At 39.8% G+C, this 23,933-nt stretch overlaps 1 protein-coding gene across 1 annotated transcript; it reads left to right on the forward strand.

Moving 5' to 3' along the window:
* Nucleotides 1-843: 843 nt before the first annotated feature.
* grxcr1a (glutaredoxin and cysteine rich domain containing 1 a) lies at nt 844-18,219 on the forward strand. Its single transcript, XM_059032652.1, has 4 exons — nt 844-1,356; nt 12,345-12,584; nt 13,406-13,471; nt 17,971-18,219. The coding sequence occupies exons 1-4, from the start codon at nt 949-951 to the stop codon at nt 18,148-18,150; spliced, it is 894 nt and encodes a 297-aa protein (XP_058888635.1). The 5' UTR covers nt 844-948; the 3' UTR covers nt 18,151-18,219.
* Nucleotides 18,220-23,933: the final 5,714 nt, after the last annotated feature.

Genomic DNA, 23,933 nt, shown 5'->3' on the forward strand with positions numbered 1-23,933 from the left:
TCTCTGTAGTAGGCAACCAATAGAAAGTAAGGCATCCTTATCAAAACTCTCTGATTGGTCAAAATCCTACAGAGCTTGGCTCCCCTCAGTCTGGGCTCACGATGCAACTAGATTGTTATCAAATATACCATAGTGTGTGTGACTAATGCTTTTGTGTTCTTACATTTAATCTTATTGTACATAATTATAACAAACTAACATTCAATAGTATCTGATTACAACATCATACAGTACATAAAAACTAGCATTCAATTGTGTTCAAGGATTACAGATAATACTGCATATATTTGCCTTTTAATACAGTGTTTTACCGGGTATTGTCAATAGTGTGCAATTCCTGCAATATAGTAATAATAAAACATAGCTAATTTGCTTACAGATAGCAATGCCAGTTTGACACCATCATAAAAATACATAAATAAATGCTGCAATTTTCCCCGTAATACTGTATTCTTTAGTGACAGTTTTAACTATATATTACATATGAATTACTGTCGCTTTTTAGAAAGTAGAAAGTGTTAAAGCTTTCTGTGGTCACATTTTAAATAGGAGCTCCTTTTATGCTGTATATCTAAGAAAAAATAAAAATAAAAAACACTAGGAGATGGTAGCAATATTCCATGTTCTCAGTTTTACTTAATATCAGATAATAAAATACCCGTTACACACATCTTTTTTTAAGTTACTAAAAAAAAAAAGTACGCACAATGGGATTTAATATTTAATTGCAAGCTATCACTTTACTCTATGTCCGTTTCAAGGTAACCATAGCAGGAGGTCATCCATTATTAAGCGGCATAGTGGCAGTGTTGGTAACATGCTAAGCTGTTGGAATGGGTTGTATATGTTGGTTGCTGTCAATGAAGATAAGCACATATCAGGAAATTGTTTAAAAGTGGCAAATTGGCAAAACGGGCACCGGGACAATGTAAACCTTGTGTGTTTCCAATGGAAGAGGCAACAGTTGAAAGCACAATGAAAACAGGGACTGAAAAACCTCAGAAGAAAGTCAGGTTTCGTGTGGCTTCAGCTCATAGTGGGAGAATAATAAAGGAGGTCTTTACTGAGGAAAGGCCGTCAGACTTACTCGATTCAGAATGTGCCAGTAGCTCCGAAGCAGACCAGTTTAGTACCCAAAGTGAAGTCAATGGGCATCACAATGGACATCTGGGATCAGAGCTTGATGACAGTGAAAGTGAGCCAGACGATTTGCTTCTGCTTGCAGGGGCATCGAAGGACAGGGCTTTTGGTACGAAACGAGTCAACATATTAAGTAAAAATGGCACAGTTCGTGGTGTGAAGCACAAAGTTAGCGCAGGTCAAGCGCTTTTTAACAACCTCTCAAATGTCTGTCAGGTAAGCCTTGCAATAATGTTTTAGGTCATGGTGTTTTTATTTCCTAATTCTTTTGTTGATTTGTGTGATGTTATTTTATGATGATATCAGGGTTTATTCAATTTGATTTAAATAATCTAAATACCACCTCTATTTTGATCATTTGAATATGACCCTTTGTTATAAAAGTTCTGAAAACAGTGCAGGTGAGTCTCTTTAGAGCATTTCTGTTTTTTTAAAAAAGGATAATATAAGACTCAAAGAAGGATCCCATTTTAAAGATTTAAGCAATGTGGCATTTACATCTGCAGCCAGTAAGATTAACTGAATAGACCCCATTGAAAAATAAAATATATATTGGATTCATATTAACAAACACAGCAAACCAGGGTAAACTGTGGTAAATTCATAGTATAACCATGGGAAATGCATGGTAAAACTGAAAATACCATGCAAAAACACCACAGTAAACCTTCATAAGGGAGGTAGCAACAGTTAACTGTTTAGTCAATGCCATCATTCTTTTTACTGTATCTGTCATGCATTGTTCTTATTTCATGGAATTAGATAATGTAAAGCGTACATGTAAAACTGATGTTCAAAAAAATATCTAAATATGGTGCATTCCCTATTGAATGTTGTTTGCATTTGACAAGGATTACTATACACTAATATACATATAATTGCAATTAATTTAGAAGTCAATACATATTTAATACAAATCCCATATCTAATTCCCTTTAATAATGTGGTATATATTTTTCTAGCAAGTTTTTTGTAGCATTTACAGTACCTTTCAGTGTAGTTAACTTTTGAGTCCCTAAGCTTTCCAATCCAATCCCCATTAGAGAATAAGTAGCTTCAAATATTATTTGAATTCCTCTTTTATTTTATTTTTTTTTAACTATTTTACAAAACAAAAACAAAATAGAACCACGAACCACTCGGAATAATTGCAAAAATAAAATAGTAAGGGGAATATATATATATATATATATATATATATATATATATATATATATATATATATATATATATATATATGCAGTGCCTTGCAAAAGTATTCAGACCCCTGACCAATTCTCTCATATTACTGAATTACAAATGGTACATTGAAATTTCGTTCTGTTTGATATTTTATTTTAAAACACTGAAACTCAAAATCAGTTATTGTAAGGTGACATTGGTTTTATGTTGGGAAATATTTTTAAGAAAAATAAAAAACTGAAATATCTTGCTTGCATAAGTATTCAACCCCCACACATTAGTATTTGGTAGAGCCACCTTTCGCTGCAATAACAGCTTTAAGTCTTTTGGGGTAAATATGTACCAGCTTTGCACACAGTGTCGGAGTGATTTTGGCCCATTCTTCTTGGCAGATTTGCTCCAGATTGTTCAGGTTGGTTGGACGACGCTTGTGGACCGCAATTTTCAAATAGTGCCACAGATTCTCAGTGGGATTGAGATCAGGACTTTGACTGGGCCACTGTAGGACATTCACCTTTTTGTTCTTGAGCCACTCCAATGTTGCTTTGGCCTTGTGCTTGGGATCATTGTCCTGCTGAAAGGTGAATTTCCTCCCAAGCTTCAGTTTTTTAGCAGACTGAAGCAGGTTCTCTTGCATTATTTCCCTGTATTTTGCTCCATCCATTCTTCCTTCAATTTTAACAAGATGCCCAGTCCCTGCTGATGAGAAGCATCCCCACAGCATGATGCTGCCACCACTGTACTTCACTGTAGGGATGGTGTGTCTTGAGGCATGGGCAGTGTTAGGTTTGCGCCACACATAGAGCTTTGAGTTTTGGCCAAAAAGCTCTATCTTGGTCTCATCTGACCACAAAACCTTTTCCCATATCGCAGCTGGGTCACTCTCATGCTTTCTGGCAAACTCCAGATGTGCTTTCAGATGGTACTTTTTGAGTAACGGCTTCTTTCTTGCCACCCTCCCATACAGGCCAGTGTTATGCAGAGCTCTTGATATGGTTGACTGGTGCACCATTACTCCACTCCCAGCCACTGAACTCTGTAGCTCCTTCAAAGTGATTATTGGCCTCTCTGTGGCTTCTCTCACAAGTCTCCTTCTTGTTTGAGCGCTGAGTTTTGAGGGACGGCCTTTTCTTGGCAGTGCCTGGGTGTTGTGATGCAGCTTCCACTTCCTGATTATTGATCCAACTGTGCTCACTGGGATATCCAAACACTTGGATATTATTTTGTACCCTTTCCCTAATCTATGCATTTGTATTACTTTATCTCTAACTTCTGTAGAATGCTCTTTGGTCTTCATTTTCCTTCAGATTCACAGCCTGACCAATGATCCTTCAACAGTGGGGTTTTTATCCAGAAAATGTGACAGCAACTTTAATGGTTCACAGGTGGAGGCCAATGGTAAGGTAATTGTGTCCTCGTTAGGGCAATTTCTTTAATCGATGTAAACTGGGAGCTTCCACAGCACAGGGGTTGAATACTTATGACCAATGTCTCCTTACAATAATTGATTTTGAGTTTCAGTGTTTTAAAATAAAATATCAAACAGAACGAAATTTCAATGTACCATTTGTAATTCAGTAATATGAGAGAATTCGTCAGGAGTCTGAATACTTTTGCAAGGCATTGTAGATATATATATATATATATATATATATATATATATATATATATATATATATATATATATATATATATATATATAAAAATTTAAGTCACCAAATCATTTGAAATATAATTGTGTTTTTTGAAGGTTTCCCTCTGCACTACAGAAAGAAAAACATTGAGAAGTAAGTACCTAGAAGCTGCTTCAAGGATCAGCTTTGTCCCTGGAGCTCCCTTGAGTCAATGCGATCAGTTGGACTATTAAAGATATATACCACAGTATCACAGTACAGAGACTCTTTAGCCTTTAATACTGTACACAATCCATGAGACTTCACTATACTTTTGCTTAATACATTTTTAATACAGCACATCATCTTTATTGGTCATTTCTGCTTTAGGTAATCATGGTGATATTGTACTGCTAAATTGCTGCACCAACCTCAAGAATGTGTACATTTTGTGCGAATATATCAGAGATTGCTATTAAAATGTATAATTTATATTTCAAGGTTTAAGACACTCTAATTTGTCTAACAGTTACTGTACATTTTTATTCAATTTAAATGTGAAACTTGTTGAATCTAATAAATAGTTACATTAATAATTGAATTTGCATGACCCTTATGTATTCTTGTAATTGCATGGATTCCTTTGTAGCATGATATATCTTCTAGAATTGCCATTTTCCTAAAACCATACTATACAAATGTCAACATTATTCTGTTGAAATCTAAAAGAATGTATATAGCACTGTCTAAATGCTATAATTAGGGCTTCTGTTTTTCTGGTTTTATTAATTGTATTTTTCGGTGCTTATTTTTAACTATTTTTTAATTTTATGTAAATCGTTTTTTTTTCAGGGCTTTCATTTTTGATATACTGTATGAAATTAGTGTTTTTGGTCAAAATATGTATAGTAGTAACTCGACAGTACTTGCACACTTAAGTTGTACCTTCTTTCCTTTGCTGTCTTCCACAATGAAATCCCTATGGTCACAGGCACATTCTTCTGGGGTTTTTGTGTGTAGGCATTTTTGTACATTTCGACACAGTTCTGTTTTAAATCCTCTGCATTTTAACTGTAATACAGCTTTAAATCCCGCTAACAAGCCTCCATCCTGGTTGTAATCTCGTTTTAAATCTCGCAAGCAGAGTCTCCAATAGAAATGTAGGAATGTGCTGTCACTCAGTAGTTGGGGTGGGTTTAAATGAATCAGTGATAGATGCAAGTCAGGAAGCAGAACTGGCAAATGTATTATTATTATTTTTGTAGTAGGTTTTATTTTTAATGGGAAAAGGGTACATTTCCAAAAAGTATGGAAATTACATTTCAATGAAGTTAGTTGGCAAATCATGAAAAAAAATAAATAAAAAAAATAAAGAATAATAATAATAATAATAATAATAATAATAATAATAATAATAATAATAATAATAATGTATGCCTGTAGGAACCTTTAGGGTGCAGGTGGGTTCAAGGTCTGTTAGAAGTGATGTACAGGGGTTGTACAAAATAAAAAATAATAAATAAATAAATAAATTTTAAAAAATCCCTGTACTATGTGTGGTACACCATTGTGTGCTGTACCTGGGCTGTCCCTCATATGAATCTTTTCTCAAATATCTAAAAGCTGCATTTCCCAGTTGCAGGTTGAGTCACTATAGTCCAACAAGCAGGTCGGACAGACTGTTAGAGAACTGATAGCTGTTTGTTTGCAGGTGCTTCTGAGTCAAAAGAGGCACAATGGCGCTTCATGTACAAATGACAGTTCATGAAGAATAATCTCAAAATCATAGACATCTTGTTAAAATGTTTGGATTACCATCAGACAGTACCCCCATATGCCCTCTGATTCTAAACACAATTTACTACAAAGGGCTCCAAAATTGTATGCATTTCAAACCCCAAAAGTTATGCTATCTACAAGCACTTCAAGTGCAGCTTAAACTGTCTGCATCTGCAATGACATGGTTTAACCGTAGACAATAGAAGATATGCCCTTTCTATCAGCAGCATACAATGCAATGTAATGTGAACTAAAAACCAGAACAATAACTTAAAGAACTAATAGGCAAGCGCTTTGCACCAGCACCAACATGACAATCAAATCCCCAGGGCACTGTAAATACTGTAGCACACAATTATTAAGCCAACAACAAAGAAGGTAACACTTTACATTGTGTCTCTAATTACTGTGTAATTAGAGTTCACGTTTTACTCAGTTACTACAATGTAAATACACAGTAATTAGAGACAGTTTATGTAAAGTGTTACCAACAAAAAACAAACAATATCCACCTTTCTATTTAGTCTTTCTATTTAACAGTTCTTCATCTGTATACGGTGTGAGAAGAGATCTAGATCAGTTCTTGCTCCAGTACCACATCATCCCCTACCAACAAAATGAGTTGTGCCGCTGTAGCTGTAATGTTGAGAATGTATTGGGTAACTTAAGACCCTTGTCCAAACCGTTATCATTAAAAATGACCTTGGGGTGATCAAAAACTCCATCCATTCAAAAAAGACAATTATATTCTATACACACATTCATGTCTTATCAAGTGCCAAAAAAAATAAATAAATACAAATTGATAAAGAAAAAGAAAGGAGATGGAGAAAGCTGACAAAAACAGAATTTCTCCCCCTGAATGGGGGCAGGCATTACTGTGCATTGTATGGGAAACTGTAAGATGTGCATTTTCAAAGTCAGGTCCATGCCTGGATTGGGCATCTCTTTGACTTGCAGCTGCACGTACAACACTAGTCACATTTTGAAGAATACAAGAAAAATAAAATGCTATTCACTGAGGAAGATGTTAATTCTGAATGATGTGTTATTTGTAGCGTGAAAATAAGCATGAATGGTCTTGGATTGTATTGTGACTTTTACTGTATGTGGAGCTTAATTTGCACTACTTTATTTGAATGTATTGATTCAAGACAGGTGAACTGATCTTGGAAGCTTGCATGTCCAGTCCCTTATTTTGTATTAAGATTGGGTAATTAATGGCAACCCAGAGAGTTAATAGTAACTTCCATTGTTACAGGGGACCATTTCCCCAAAACTACTTTAATGAACATCATGTATGTTCTTGAATTTGTACCTGATTCACGAGTGGTCTGGTGTAGTTGTTATTAGAGGTTTATCCTGCGACACCAATGGGGAAACACATACATAAATATGTGTGCATAATAGCAGAGGCGTAGTGTGCATTGAGGCAGCCGAAGCGACCGCCTCGGTAAAAATCAGATAGGTACATTTAAAAAAAAAAAAAAAAGTACAAAAATACTTTAAAAAAAAAATAATGTGCCCATTTATATTGTGACTGGCATATAATTGACATGTTTTCATATTACTATTATTTTTCACTTGCCGTTTCTCTGTAATATTATTGTGATCTTAGGCTGTATATGACAGCCGGAGTATTGAAACTTCGCGCCAAACAGACCTGACGCTTCTCATTCTCATTGGTCAGTTTCCTGAGTTACACTGCGTGTAGCTCCAGAATTGGATCCAATATCTGTTTATGATCTGACTCTAAGAAGCCAGCTCTGGGTACGAATATTTAGTGATTGTATTTCTTATATTAATATTGTTTTTCTGCTGACAGTCCTGTGCAGTGTGATGTTTAGCTGCGATACGTTTTCATAAATCTGCGTTTTTCTTGCGCAATGACAACGTCTTCCCCCTCCCCCGATATAACGATTCATAGCTGTAGTACTTTTCATGTATTGTATTCGATGCCATGGGCTAGAATAATTGGAGGTAATTCTATTTATAAATTCACTGTTTGGCAACAGCAGTTTAAAAAAAAATAATAGTTATTTTCCTAATGTACAAATAATGCACAAATATTTGTGTATGTGTTTCCCCACTGGTGTCGCAGGATAAACTCTAATAACAACTACATCAGACCACTCGTGAATCAGGTACAAATTCAAGAACGTACATGATGTTCATTAAAGTAGTTTTGGGGAAATGGTCCCCTGTAACAATGGAAGTTACTATTCACTCCCTGGGTTGCCTTTAATTACCCAATCTTAATACAAAATCAAGAGCTGAAAACAAGTAAAAAGGTCTAATTAAGCAAATTATCAGTTCAATTAAGTGTCTAGTTAAGTAATTGAGAGCTTGGTTGGAATGAAAACCAGCAGACACGGCGTCCCCAGGACCGAGTTTGAGAAGCCCTGATCTAGGGGGTGAGGGGTGGTAGTTAGCTATGGGGAGGCTCTGGGAGAGTTTACGGCATGGGAGAGCCGTAGCGGAGGTTATGTGTGAGTGTGGGAGCACAGTGATTGGTGGGAGGGAGCTGAGGGAGGGAGCTGAGGGAGGGTGGAGGGTGGGTGGGGGGGACGACGCAGTGGTCTGGTTGGGGGAGGAGGGAGTGTTTCGGGGGAAGGAGGTGGAGTTGGTGAAAAGAGAGTGACAGAGAAAGACCTACTGTGAGATATAAAAACAAACCGTCTGAGACCTATGTGGTAACTGTGTGTTACTGCATGCAGGAACACAGGAGCGAGGATACAAAAAGTGACAGAGGGAGCTGCAGGATAGGATTGAGGGTTGTTAGTGGGTTTTCTTGTTTTGATGGTGTGGTCCTGGCTCAAACAGGGACTGTTAGTGTGTCACGGAGGGCATTAAAAAGCTCCACGGAGCGTTGCATCTGCATCAGTGGTCTGTCTATTCCTTCTAAGAATCTGAAAAGAAACCCAAGTTCAAATACAACAATCGCAGTCATTACAGTATATTTAAGTAAATTTAAAGCAATATTGTCTGTGTTGATGATTTTATATGATAAGTGTATTGGTGTGGTTATCAAACAAACAAAAAAAAGCCTTGCATGTTTTTTACCCCACCCCAAGTGGTAAGCTAAAAATTCTCCGACAGCATAGAGACAATCCGTGTTTTCCGCAGCAAATGGATTCCTAGGGTCCCTGTTCATGACAAGAAAGAGTTTAACTGAGTGCATCCTTTCGATATGTTTGATTGCTCTCGCAGCAGTATGGGTGAAAATAGCCTGAATGGCCTTGCCCAGAGACATGTCCCAGGAGGAAGTGTTACAGCCTTTCGATGATTGGCAAACTATTTAAAGTAAAGCCTTCTAAATCAGTGTTTTTAATCGTGCCATCATACAGTCTCAGCAGTCCGATCAGTCTTAGCATTAGTATCAGCAATCTTACCAGTTCCAGCAGTGTCAGCACCAGTCTTACCAGTACCAGCAGTAGCAGCACCAGTCTTACCAGTCCCAGCAGTAGCAGCACAGTCCCAGCAGTGGCAGCACCAGTTCCAGCAGTGGCAGCACCAGTCTTACCAGCCCCAGCAGTAGCAGCACCAGTCTTACTAGTTCCAGTTATGGCATCAGTGTCATCAATCTCAGCATTAACTTCAGTAGCAGTAAACCAAACGCATGTCTCAATGAAGGTATAGACCCATCTACTTATTCATATTTAGTTTTATTCTTCTTGTACTTTTAATGTCACATATTTCTAACAGTGTGAATAGAGTGATTTTAGGTTGGTATTGTTTTTGCTTGGAGATTTGTTTAAAAAAATATGTGTCATGAAATTTCAAACATCATCCAAGGTGGGTCACTGGGTAAAAAGAGTCAGCGACTTATATTGCTTTGCAGTTTGCATTAATAGTCTCCGGGCTTCATGAACAGGATATGCAGATATAGCTGTAGTACTTTTCAATACATGAAAAGTACTACAGCTATGAATCGTTATATCAGTAAAAATCTATTCCTAGCTACGCCCCTGAATAGGTGCATGGCTTCTTTACAATGAATAATTTCTTTAAATCTTCAGCACTTTAACATAGGAGAGCCTTCATCTCTTAGTTATTCTAGAATTACTGCAAACACTTAAATGGGGAAACACACATTTAAAGATACTGTAAATTGGAGGCAGATGCACCTTATTATAAAGAATGAAGTCACAATTACTGTACTGATGTTACTGAAAAACAACCCCCAGATGCCCCAAGTAGCTGTGTTTATATATACCGAGCATCAAAAGAAACTTATCACTATTATAACACATTTATTTTCGAAAAAAATAAGGTACAGTGCCTTGCGAAAGTATTCGGCCCCCTTGAACTTTGCGACCTTTTGCCACATTTCAGGCTTCAAACATAAAGATATGAAACTGTAATTTTTTGTGAAGAATCAACAACAAGTGGGACACAATCATGAAGTGGAACGAAATTTATTGGATATTTCAAACTTTTTTAACAAATGAAAAACTGAAAAATTGGGCGTGCAAAATTATTCAGCCCCTTTACTTTCAGTGCAGCAAACTCTCTCCAGAAGTTCAGTGAGGATCTCTGAATGATCCAATGTTGACCTAAATGACTAATGATGATAAATAGAATCCACCTGTGTGTAATCAAGTCTCTGTATAAATGCACCTGCACTGTGATAGTCTCAGAGGTCCGTTTAAAGCGCAGAGAGCATCATGAAGAACAAGGAACACACCAGGCAGGTCCGAGATACTGTTGTGGAGAAGTTTAAAGCCGGATTTGGATACAAAAAGATTTCCCAAGCTTTAAACATCCCAAGGAGCACTGTGCAAGCGATAATATTGAAATGGAAGGAGTATCAGACCACTGCAAATCTACCAAGACCTGGCCGTCCCTCTAAACTTTCAGCTCATACAAGGAGAAGACTGATCAGAGATGCAGCCAAGAGGCCCATGATCACTCTGGATGAACTGCAGAGATCTACAGCTGAGGTGGGAGACTCTGTCCATAGGACAACAATCAGTCGTATACTGCACAAATCTGGCCTTTATGGAAGAGTGGCAAGAAGAAAGCCATTTCTTAAAGATATCCATAAAAAGTGTCGTTTACAGTTTGCCACAAGCCACCTGGGAGACACACCAAACATGTGGAAGAAGGTGCTCTGGTCAGATGAAACCAAAATCGAACTTTTTGGCAACAATGCAAAACGTTATGTTTGGCGTAAAAGCAACACAGTTCATCACCCTGAACACACCATCCCCACTGTCAAACATGGTGGTGGCAGCATCATGGTTTGGGCCTGCTTTTCTTCAGCAGGGACAGGGAAGATGGTTAAAATTGATGGGAAGATGGATGGAGCCAAATACAGGACCATTCTGGAAGAAAACCTGATGGAGTCTGCAAAAGACCTGAGACTGGGACGGAGATTTGTCTTCCAACAAGACAATGATCCAAAACATAAAGCAAAATTTACAATGGAATGGTTCACAAATAACATATCCAGGTGTTAGAATGGCCAAGTCAAAGTCCAGACCTGAATCCAATCGAGAATCTGTGGAAAGAACTGAAAACTGCTGTTCACAAATGCTCTCCATCCAACCTCACTGAGCTCGAGCTGTTTTGCAAGGAGGAATGGGCAAAAATTTCAGTCTCTCGATGTGCAAAACTGATAGAGACATACCCCAAGCGACTTACAGCTGTAATCGCAGCAAAAGGTGGCGCTACAAAGTATTAACTTAAGGGGGCTGAATAATTTTGCACGCCCAATTTTTCAGTTTTTTATTTGTTAAAAAAGTTTGAAATATCCAATAAATTTCGTTCCACTTCATGATTGTGTCCCACTTGTTGTTGATTCTTCACAAAAAATTACAGTTTCATATCTTTATGTTTGAAGCCTGAAATGTGGCAAAAGGTCGCAAAGTTCAAGGGGGCCGAATACTTTCGCAAGGCACTGTATATAAATGATGGACACTGACTAAATGTTTTTGGTTTCTTTTTAATCACTCGATCATTCATCCTTGACCATGACATGCTTGAGTGACTATGACTGAAGCATATGCACTTAATCACCTAATTAGTGAGACAGTTGATTGGACTCTGGACATGGAGTGATTTCAGCTGTTGAATTGCAAGCTTAAATAAAAGCAATACAGAAAATCAAAAAAGAAAAAAAAAACAATATGACATGTCTGTCAAGAGAGCAGCACCTTTGTGCAATTGGCATGTTGGAGGCTGGACTAGGGCAGCATACTGTGGCTCGCCCTCTTGGGTGCTCACAGCCAGCAATTTCAAACCTGGTGAGATGGTATAACCAGACACGCTCTGTCAATGACAGGCCACAAACTGGGAGACCAAGAGTCACAACACCTGCTCAAGATCATTTTGCAGCATCTTCATGATGTCAATTGTTAATCAGCACAATAAAAAGTCACTGCACCTGCTCTAAAACAGTGAATTTTATCCAACTATAAGTGATAGGTTTCTTTTGATGCTCAAATATAAATTACATGTTTTTTTTTATGCTCTGTATAACACAGTTTCAACTAGCACCTTCATCAGTATCAGTCTACACTGAAATATGTCTACTTGGGGCATATGGGGGTTGTTTCACAATACAGATATGTATTTTTGATGTTATGAATAGTATGATATTAATAATATTTTTGTGTTTCTTTGCAGCCAACATTGCTGCTGGAGTTTGGAAGAATAGTAATCTATACAACAAGTTTCCGGGTAGTGAGAACAACCTTTGAAAGATGTGAACTAGTGAGAAAGATATTTCAGAACCACAGAGTTAAATTTGCAGAGAAAAACATTGCACTAAACATTGAGTACGGGAAAGAGCTGGAGGAGAGGTGTAAGAGAGTGGCTGAATCCCCTTCGCTTCCTGTGGTTTTCATTGATGGACATTATCTTGGGGTAAGAACATTATTTCCACAGTGATGTCTGCATTAAACAGTACAGTACATTGTATTTTCACTGTCTTCAATTACTGTTCTGTCTCCTCAACAGTAGCAAATGCAACCCACTCCAAACCCACTTGCAGTTTATTCTAACTAATTGCTAAATAGTAGTGTCAACCAGTGTTGAGGATGTTGCTTTTACAAAGTAATCAGTTACAGTTACAAATTTGGTCAGGCTGAAATATTCCCTCCTCTGACACCATTTTCGAGTAAGAATATATAAAAAGCATTCATGTGACATGTAAGGTTTGACTTACTCTGATTTCTGATTTCCATGCTGTGGATTAGCCGCAGTCTATTATTTCAATTGCAATATTACACAGACATGCAGCAACGCATCTGTATTGTATTATATTATACCGTATTTCTTAAAGTGATTATTTTCAGAGGAATTACAAGGGACTCGTATTTGAGAGAGTGTAGGGACTCAGAAATGTTACATTTCTTCTGTTAGGGGAATTCTATTAATAGCCTGCTGACTGTAGCCAGTGCCATTGTTCCACACCTTTCATGAACACTAAACAATGCAAATAATTAAGAATGAAATGAGGACAACGCTAAAGTAACAAACAAAACAACAGTCTTTAAAAAAAGTGAGTATTCCTGTGTTTCCCTCTACTGCATAAACTGTATTGAGCAAACTTTTGCTCATATAAGTGTAAATTATTTACAAATGCACAGAACATCACAAAATACTGTTATCTGTATTAAAATATATGAATTTGAACTCAGAATGATGTGAAAAAGTTGTATTTATTTATTTGTATTTGCTAACAGGGTGCAGAAAAAATATTGGCAATGAATGAATCGGGGGATCTGCAGGATCTTTTAACCAAAATCGAGGTAAATGTTGCATTTTTAATTCAATTATAGTCAAGGGTGTTCTTTTGAATGAATTAGTGATTGATGTGCAGGATTCAGAGTTGGATGGGCAGTGTAAAAACATGTTTCAGCTAAATAGAATATTTCAGGCCAAAAGCTTGGTAAATCTATATCCTGGTGTCTTATTGGATTTTGGGAACTATAAACAGTACGGCTATTAGACATTTTTGTTGTAAGTCCAATGTTCATGAAAAGAGTCGGACCGACAGTGATTGAAGTTAATGGTTTAAACATTGACCTGCTATTGTAAACGCTTGTTACACTGCTCACCTCAACCTAGACTTGAGGGTAGTTCCCTCCTCAAGCTCACTGCCTGTTCCTTCTGCCAGAGAGCTCTCTAGTGCTGCCAATACAGCACCAGAATTCATCAGAAACAAATGTGCTTTTATTCCAAACTGTGTGACCTCCACAGCATTTTAATGTACCCGAGCCACCATGTTTTCTTAAGCTTCCTATTGTCACCTATAGAGACCTACTGTATAATTCTGTGCAGCAGAGTTGTCTTTGGACAGGTTTCTGCAAAATCAGCGTAACAAATAACATTAGTCATTGCAAATAAAAATAAAAAATGTTTAACATTTTTGTGGTGTAGTAGTGTACGGTCAAGGCTGGCCAATGGCAGAAATAGCAAACTCAGATGCGGCAGACTGTGATTCAGAGCTTTCACACAATTTTATTCTTTAACAAACAAACAAAACAGATCAAAAACACTTCAAAAACAAAACAGCAGTCAAGCTATGGGTATCTTGGTGCACAACCTGCTGCTCCCAGTCTTCTCTCTAAAGCTCGCCACTGTACACACCGGTTATGTGCTGAAGTTCTGTGAGTGACCCTCTCCAGGACTTGGCCCTCAGGCAAGAAGTAAATACATTACTTCTCAAGCAAGCCATCCGCCTTGTAGAGCCCACCTCCAAAGATAAGGGGTTCTACTCGAGGTATTTTCTGGTACCAAAAAAGGATGGTGGCCTTCGCCCCATCCTAGACCTGAGACACCTCAACGGGTTCTTGAGGGAGAGGATGTTTCAAATGGTCACACACCGTCACATCCTCCAGTCTGCTTGGCCGGGCGACTGGTTTACCACGGGACGCGTATTTTCACGTTCCTATTCATCCCAAGAACAGGAAATATCTCCACTTTGCCTTTCAGGGAAGCATCTTCGAGTTTTCCGTGCTGCCATTCGGCCTCTCCTTAGCCCCCCACACATTCTCAAAGTGTGTGGATGCCATCCTAACCCCCTTGCGGCTGCTAGGGATCAGGGTGTTCAACTACCTGGACGACTGGTTGATCTGTTCCCAGTCACAGGAAGGAGCAGTAGCCCACATGGCGATCGTGATGGAGTATCTGGCGAGACTGGGTCTCACCCTCAACGATGCCAATAGCCAATTAATACCGGTGCAAAGTACGGCTTACTTGGGTCTCCAGCTGGACTCCCTTACAATGCGAGCCTACCGGTCAGACGACAGAGTAGCCGCCATTCACAACTGTCTGACCCTGTTTCAACAGGGATTGACAGTACAATTGGTGTTGTGTCAGAAATTACTGGGTCTGATGGTCGCAGCTTCATCAGCCATCCAGCTGGGGTTACTCCATATGCGCCCGATTCAAACGTGGCTCAATGCCTTCCGGCTACATCCCAAACGCGGCAGATACCATCGGCTGGGAAGCCCTGTGCTGGTGGAGGCAAGCCTCTCACCTGTGCTAAGGTGTAAGGATGGGAGTGATCCACAGCCGTCAGGTGGTGATGACAGATACATCCAACTCGGGTTGGGGCGTGGTCTGGGCAGGCAGAGGAGTCCGCAGGTCCTGGTCAGGTGGTAGACTGCATTTGGCAACGTTTCGGGAAGGCCAGAATCAATCTCTTTGCCACGGCAGAGACGACTCACTGCCCACTATGGTTCTCCCTGCACCGCTGCGGCGGTCCACTAGGCGTCGATGCCCTAGCCCACTCGTGGCCAAGGACAGTTGTACACATTCCTGACAGTACTGCTGCTCCTGGCATTCCTAGAGAAGGTCTGGAGAGAGAAGACGACAGTTCTCCTTGTGGCCCCCAGATGGCCCAGGAGAATCTGGTTTTTAAACCTTTGCCAGCTGCTACAAGGCCAGCCCTGGGAGATCCCACTACGCATGGATATCCTCAGTGAGGTGAGAGGCACTCTCTGGCACTCAGAACCGGGCAGACTCCAACTGTGGGTTTGGCCCCTGAACAGGAGTGTCTGTCTGCCTTAGGGCTCAAGGCACAAGGTTGTTGTTGTACGCCTATAAGTGGAGGTATTTTCAAAATTGGTGGCCAAAGGTGACCCCATCTATTGCCCTATAGCAATCATTTTACAATTTCTGGAAGACCTGCTAGAGGAGGGCAGATCCCCCTGTGTCCCTAGGCGCTCATTTCCTGGTGACACATTTTCTGAAGTGTACTCTGCGGTTACGTCCTCCTAGAAAGGACATCCTCCCCGAGTGGCGTCTAGACGTAGTATTGGAGGCTCTCACTAAGGCCCCATTTGAGCCTATACATTCCATAGAGCTGAAATATCTCTCTATGAAGACAACCTTTTTGCTAGTCATCACCTCCTCTAAGCGGGTTAGTGAGCTACAGGCTCTGTCAGTGCACAGTGCCTGTATGCATATTTGGGATGATGGAAACAGGGTATCATTACGTATGAACCCCGTTTTCCTCCCTAAGGTGGTTATGGCTTTCCACTTAAACCAATCGGTGGAATTAGAGGATTTCCATCCCCCTCCTTTTTCTTCAGAGGAGGATCGGAGATTGAATTCCCTCTGCTCGGTTCGGGCATTGAGAGGTTATGTGGATAGGACGAGAGCGTCAATCTGACCAGCTCTTCGTTTGTCATGGTGAAAGGACCCTGAGTCAAGTCCTTTCGAAACAGCAACTATCCCACTGGATTGTGGACACAGTCTTGACTGCATATACCAATGCCGGTCTACCAGAGGAGTGGCTACGTCATGTGCCCTCTTTAGAGGAGCTTCATTGACTGATATTTGTACTGCTGCTAGCTGGGCTACTCTTCATACATTCACCAGGTTCTACCGATTTAACGTGGTAGATCCTTCTATGCCTTCATTAGGCAGAAGGGTCCATTAGTTTGGCGGTAGCGAGGCGTCCCTTGTCTGCTGTCTCTGCTCACCCTCCCTTGCGACGGCTTTGATACTTTCCCAAAAGTATTGTTGTTGATCGTCTTCGAATTGAAAGGGAACGTTAGGTTACGGATGTAACCTTGGATCTCTGAAAGAGAAAATGACCAACAAACCTTGCAAGGTCACATCACTCGCATTCGCGAGTTCGATGCAAAAGAGAAAGTGATCTCCGCGGAGTGACTACTTATTCCCTCGGTAGGCGGGACCGAGGACATCACTGCCCGGAGGGGCTTATCGGCAGCTATGACATAAAATACTCTATGACATAAAAGTATTGTTGTTGATCGTCTTCTCTTTCAGGGAACCAGGGTTACATCCGTAACGTTATGGATCTGACCTCACCAGCAGATAAGCCTCACTCTTTTGCATAGTGGTTAGATGCTCACTTGCTCCTTGTTGCAAAATCTTAATTACTGGATTTTTCTTTCTTTGCTAAACATTATTATGTCATAAAAAATCAGCAATTATTAACTGCAACACAATTTCCTACTTGATAGATATGTCTGTGTGTTGACAAGCAAGAAAATACCATACCTCTTTAAAAAAATGTATTTCTTTTTTTTCATTTTTTAATAATATTAAGATTTATTACAGTGCAGGCCCATCACTATGCCACAAAAGTAACATAATTGACACTGAGACATACAGTATACCTTTTCTCAAGCCTTATTCTAACCATACATCACACGAGGATACTTTTAATATATAATAAATGTCACCAATATTTAAAATATAGTTCAGTTTGTATGTATTAGTTCCATTGTAATGTATAAACCATTCTGACACTATAGTGTGTTAGTGATTTGCTTAATGTAATTTCCTTTTACCTGTGGGAACTGTTTAGGAACTGAAAGTATAATAAATCATCTTCATTAGACAAATCTGCAGTTCTCATGAAATTGGGATGTCTTGACTTGTTAACACTGCCCCCCGCAGTCTGAAGTCATTAGCCGTGGTGCTAAGGCTTTTTTAGTAGCATGTGAAATTAGGAAAGTGCAAAAGATCATCAATATACATTACTAAACATTATGAAATATTAATAAGCATATGAAATATATATATTTTTTAAAGATTGGTTTTTATAGCTTTTATCAGCATGCATTTTCATTGCGATAGCATAGTTTGAATTACAGGTCAGCTCAGAATACGGTGGGAATATACTGTATTTTTATGTGAACAGTTTAGCTGTACCACTACATTATATGATACACTTTTTAAAATATGAACAGTACAGTATATAGAGATCACTTAGCATCAATGCAGGATGTATTGATTTGATGAATGTATGCTTGCTTTTCTTCCCCAGAAGGTACAGCATCCCCACGAGTGCATCTCTTGCGGGGGGTTTGCTTTTGTTCCTTGTTCAGTGTGCCATGGGAGCAAGATGTCAGTGTTCCGAAACTGCTTCACAGACTCTTTCAAAGCTCTGAAATGCACTTCATGCAATGAGAACGGTCTGCAGCCCTGCAAGAGCTGCACCCACTGACATCCAGAGCTCAGGTCTCAGTCACTAGGCAGCACATGAGTTTCATACATATTTGTATTTTCATTTGTCCATGTGTGAATATTAAATAAATGGTATTTGTAAGATATTTACTTTGGATTTTAATTTATTTTGATGTATTATTCTTTTACATTGGTTATTACTTTTAACCTAACTATTATCCTGCTCAAAGAGTAAGAAATGCCACAAAGACCAAACGTTGTATTGTATTTGGTGGGTATGTCTGTGGTGTCCGTTACTTCTTATTGAGATTCAACTCTCCCTGGGCTCCTAAGACACGCCACCTCAGCTGTATAATAAACCCAGTACTCCTTTTGTCATGACAGAATTAAGTTGTTTTTTTTTTTTTGTTTTTTTTTTAGCATTTTTGGATTTCCTTTTCTGTACTCTAGTGTGGTGTGGGTAGGGAACCTTGCAGTTGATCCTAGATGCCCCCCACAAGACATCGTCCTTGTGCCTGCATAAACTCACACATCCTTACTTAGAGGTTCTCAAAAGTCTTCTCTGATGAACTCAAACAGTGTTTAAAAAACTTACAGTGAATATGTATTAGTTGTCAAAGGAAACCAGTCACATATCTCAGAAAGTGACAGTTCACATAATTAAGTGCATGTGCACTATCTATCAGTGTGCGCATTAAAAAACAAACAAAAAAAAAACTAAAGCTGTGGTGCCTGAGATAGAGTATATCCTATTAATCTTGAGGGAAAAAAATACATCACCGTGATTCATATTTTATTTCAGGCTCTGCCGTGAATTAATGGAACTAATGCACATTTTGGTCATGCAGTTAAGACTCAATATGGGACCTCAAAAAGGTTCTAAATAATTTAAATTACCAAAGAATTTAGATAGATCAGTTTGCTTTCAATTATTTAGGACACATACTAAAGAACTGAACCCATCCTATCACTTACAATGAGTAGGAGTGCAAAGAGTAGTAAGTTCTGGAACCACCCTCTTCTGGCTTGATGGTCAGCGCTCAGGTTTGGATATAAGAGAAACGAGTGTCCCAGCACTGTACATAACATGGCATATGGGTGTCAGGAACTTGGATGTGGCTCAGTTTGCTTATGTGACCAAATAAATGAGCAGTTGCTTGAAATTCAAGTGCCTTATTACTAGATAAAGGACAGCATTCAACAAATGCAAATAGCCTACATAAAGGTTCGGTGCCAAGTTAATAAAGCAACCGCTCACCTTGGATCTGTCAACAATGATAACCAAGTGAGACAGTTAACCCCATTAGCATTGACATTAGTCCCTAAGATCAGGACTGGGAAATGCTTCAGGGTGCATACATTCAAATTAATAAAAGTATCATGGCATCATTCATATGTAAAGTGATGAATTCAGGGACAGCAGTTTTCAGAAATATTTTGAGCTCTAAATCATTTATCAGACATTTCAAGAAAATATTTAGATCAACTGTTTTTAATATTATGTTAATGCTAGTAAAATAAATCTAAGCGTATTGCTATCAATTTACCTGAGGGAAATAGGGCTTAAGTATAGCATTTATATGTTCAATGCCAAATAATGTGGTTTTCTTTCCAAGTAGTCTTCTTTGTAATCTGTTCCATGGCGATAGGCTAAGCGAAGATATCTGGAAGGGATTTATTTTCATGTACCAGATAGAAAATTACTGAGGGATTACAAAACAGCAGGATCACAGCATGGATCTGGAGTGCACTTTTAAAAAACAATTAGTTTATAAACACCTCACACTATACTTGCCACTGTGCAGGCATACATATTGCATGGAGGTTGAGGTTACTGGTGAGAAGAGTGTGTGTGTGTTTGTGTGGAGGGTGGTGGGGGAGTGGGGGATGTGGATGTACTGGTTTAAGGCATGCAAATGCCACTGTTCTTGTTTCTGATGACATTGTGGCAAGTTTACAATTACAGTACTACCATTATTATTATTATTATTATTATTATTATTATTATTATTATTATTATTATTATTATTATTATTATTATATTTTTAATGAGGAGTTAAAAAACATTGAAAAAAAAAACAACTGAACAATAAGCGATTCTTAAACATTTACAGCCTATTGCACACAGCTGTGCACACTTTTGGTTTAATCCTACCATTCAACATACCTGTATACCTGCAACCTGTTTTACCCAGCATCATAGCTCCCTCTAGTGGACTATGTTTCTGGCTCTTATTACCTGTCGAATCAAATAAAGGATGTAACAACATAAGAACCTTAGAATTTTCAAGGCTGTAGTAAAAGCACTGGTACATGGCAGATTTGGAGGAAACTTGTTTAGAAAATTAATTTGTACTGAACTAATTTGTGAACTGCTTGTAATAAAAAATGTGTACTTCAATGGGAAACACATACTGGAAAATGCTGGCATTTATACGAATCAATGAAAAGAAGTTCCTGAATGATTTACGATATAAAAGTTTTTTTAATGGTAAGCTAATGTTCATATTGACCTGGGAAGATGTTCATCTGCACCCCGAAAACCTGTCTGCACCTCCTTCGGGATGAAACTCTGATTGTAGTGCACCTGGATTTTAGTCGTTGGAATCGGGCCAGTCAGCCAAGACTTTCACCTTTGCAATCAGCGGTCTGATCTGGCCGTTCCCTACTCCATACCCCAAATACTCATTCTTCCCAGTTGCACACTTCTTTGGTTAGCAGTGAGCCCAGCCTCCCACAAGGATTGCAGTAGTGCCTCTACCTTACACAGATGATTAGCCCAATCCTCACTGTGGATAACCACGTCATCAATGTAAGCAGCGGCATACTGCTTATATTTCAGATGCCCCACAGGCACACAGTTTTATTTTGTATTACCAACAATGGTATTTGGGTCTGTGTTTCTTCATATTCATATTTCTTTTCTCACAGTTCTTTTGAGCACATGCAAGTGCCAGTTGAATCAAACAGAAAAGTGCAAAAACCAAACGATGAAAAGAAAAAGGAAAACAAAACACTAAATAAAACTACAAAACAAAGGCAGCATCACGCAAGTTCTCACTACCTCCACTACCCTGCAAGGTGTGATTTATGAATGACGCTCCCCTATCCCTCACTATGGACTATGGGGTTGCCCAGATCCTCCCTGAGCTAAATTGCCACACGTCCCCGTCTGGGTGCGTAACAATGGTGGATTCAGCAGCTGTCTGCTGCAGCCACCTCTGCTGCCTTCCAGTTCTGCCTGTTGCTGTCCCGAGCACAGGCCTGAAGTCAATGCAAAACTGAGTCGATCCATCTGGCTTATCCACTAAACCAATAGGACTATTCCAATCACTTTGGGACTCCCTATTACCCCCAGCTTGAGCATTTCATCAATCTCCGCTTTCACTACCTGTCGTTTGCGTTCAGGTATATGGTCCGGCTCAGGCGAACTTGCGCCCCCGGCTCAACTTCAGTGTGACGATGGGCTACTTGAGTCTGCCCCGGGACGGGAGAAAACACATCAGGAAACTCTGCCACCAGCGCCCGAGCCTGACATTTCTGTGTTGGTGTCAGATTATCTGCAATCTGTACCGACCCCTTTTTCACCAACACAGAAAGATCAGGTCCCAGGTCTGTGACGTCATCTGCTTGAGCCGCTAACAATGCCTCCTGTTGCAACCAGGGCTTCAAGAGGTTTACATGATAAATATGCTTTTCTCTCCGTCGCTCCGGTTGGCAGATCTCATAGTCCACCATCCCAACCAAACGTGTAACCTCAAAAGGTCCTTGCCACTTCGTCAGTAGTTTAGACTCAGAGCTGGGTAATAATAGAAGCACTTTATCTCCCGGCTGAAACATGAGCAACTGGGCCCCCCTATTATATTGGGTCTCCTGTCTGTGCTGAGCCTGCTGCAAATTGTCATGTGCCCATCAACCCACAGACGTTTGCGCAGGTCCAACACAACACTGTATTACTATCCTGCTGTTCCTCCCACATCTCTCTGACTAAATCAATCACACCCCAGGGTCTCCACCCATACAGCAGCTCGAATGGAGAAAACCCTGTGGAAGCCTGGGGAACCTTTCTGATAGCAAAGAGAAGGGAAGGAATCATCTTGTCCCAGTGGCGCACGTCACTTTCAGTAAATCTGCGCAACATGCTTTTCAGGGTTTTATTAAAACGCTCCACAAGCCCATCGGTCTGGGGGTGGTAAACCGAGGTCCTGATGGTCTTAATCCCCAAAAGTTTACACGTTTCGTGGAACAGCCATGACATAAAATTGTTACCTTGGTCGGTCAGCATTCCCCTGGGGACACCTAACCAGAAGAAAACCTTCACGAGTTTGTTGGCGACAGATTTAGCAGATGCATAGTGGAGTGGGATGGCCTCGGGATGACGAATAGCGTAATCCAGGGTGACCAATAGGTGTGTGTATCCCGCAGCACTGTTCTCTAGCAATCCGATTCTATCTACCCCAATATGCTCAAACAGAGTTTCCACTAGGGGCAATGGCACCAGTGGGGCCTATGGGATGGCTCCAGGGCTGGCCATTTGGCATTCCCTGCAGCGTTCGCAAAAATGCAGCATATCATCATCCAGCCCCAGCCAAAAGAACCGTGTTACAAACCTTGCTAAATGACCAGACAGGGGAATAGCATGAGCCAGATGCTAAAAGGCTGAGGAATGAACAACTGGTGATGCACTTCCCCCGTCTGTATTCAACCAGATACAAGAGATCTCGATTAATCTCAGTGGAGGTATGTGGTGGTGTGTCTGGGCTCGACCACCCAACCATTAATCACAGCTGCTTGGTCAAGAGCCTGCCTAGCGTGTCATCACGCCCTTGCTTGAGTCGGAAGTCACGAGAACGAGCTAAAAAATCAGTGCCCATGGCTTCCACCTCGGGGTCAGGTCAGTCCTGAACGGAGGCAGCAGCGGCAGACCCCTGTGCTGGTTCCGTGGCCTCCCCCCCAGAACCTTCACCAACCGCCCCCACCTGAAACTTCTCGGATTCCCTCCACTGCCAGCCGTCATTCTTAGCATCCCAGCATTCTCGTTTTGTTTTTCGCTCAACCAGTTACAGGATGAAACTGCTCTGCAATAGGAGTCTTATTTCCATCCCTGCAATCTAATGACCTGTGAGGCGGTGGGGCCTCTGGAGCCACCAGAGCTACCGTACATCCATCTTGAGCTTCACCAGACCAAATTAAACTACAGCAAGAAGTGGAGTCACCAAGACACCCCCACAGACTGCATGAATTCCAAATTCTTCTCTCTATTGATATACCAATCTCTTGTGGATCATGTGTTTGTGGGGAATTGCTTTCTGAAACATTAAATACAGAGCTGTGCATTGTGGTTCGAGGTAATGGCCCCTTCAATGTCATATAAAAAGTACAATTGATATTTGTTTAAATGAGAATATTCAAAGATCCGTAAGGTGCACATCAACCAGTCATCACTTGAACATCGAACTACAGGGTGAGAATATACATACCATTGACTGTATTTTGACAAACTCATCTCATAGCAAAGAATGCCATTTGGTAAGTTAAATCCCCTGCTGTGTTGGTCAGCCAGACTTAAGTGGATTATAAATTGAGATTTGTTGTTTTGTTTTTGTATGTTGAAACAAGCACTGATATATGATAACATTGAATTAAACCTTAAATCATATGCTGAATGAATGAATCATATTTATAGCCAAAATTCTATGATTACTGTAAAATATTTACTCATATGTTTAAGTCTGACTTGATTGAACTTGGATAGGAATGTAGTTTTGATGATGATATAGAAGGATATTGTGTTAAAACCCTAGATCATTATAGTAAGGTATT

The sequence above is a fragment of the Acipenser ruthenus genome, chromosome 1 (genome assembly GCF_902713425.1).
Source record: "Acipenser ruthenus chromosome 1, fAciRut3.2 maternal haplotype, whole genome shotgun sequence".
Taxonomy (NCBI): Eukaryota; Metazoa; Chordata; class Actinopteri; order Acipenseriformes; family Acipenseridae; genus Acipenser; species Acipenser ruthenus.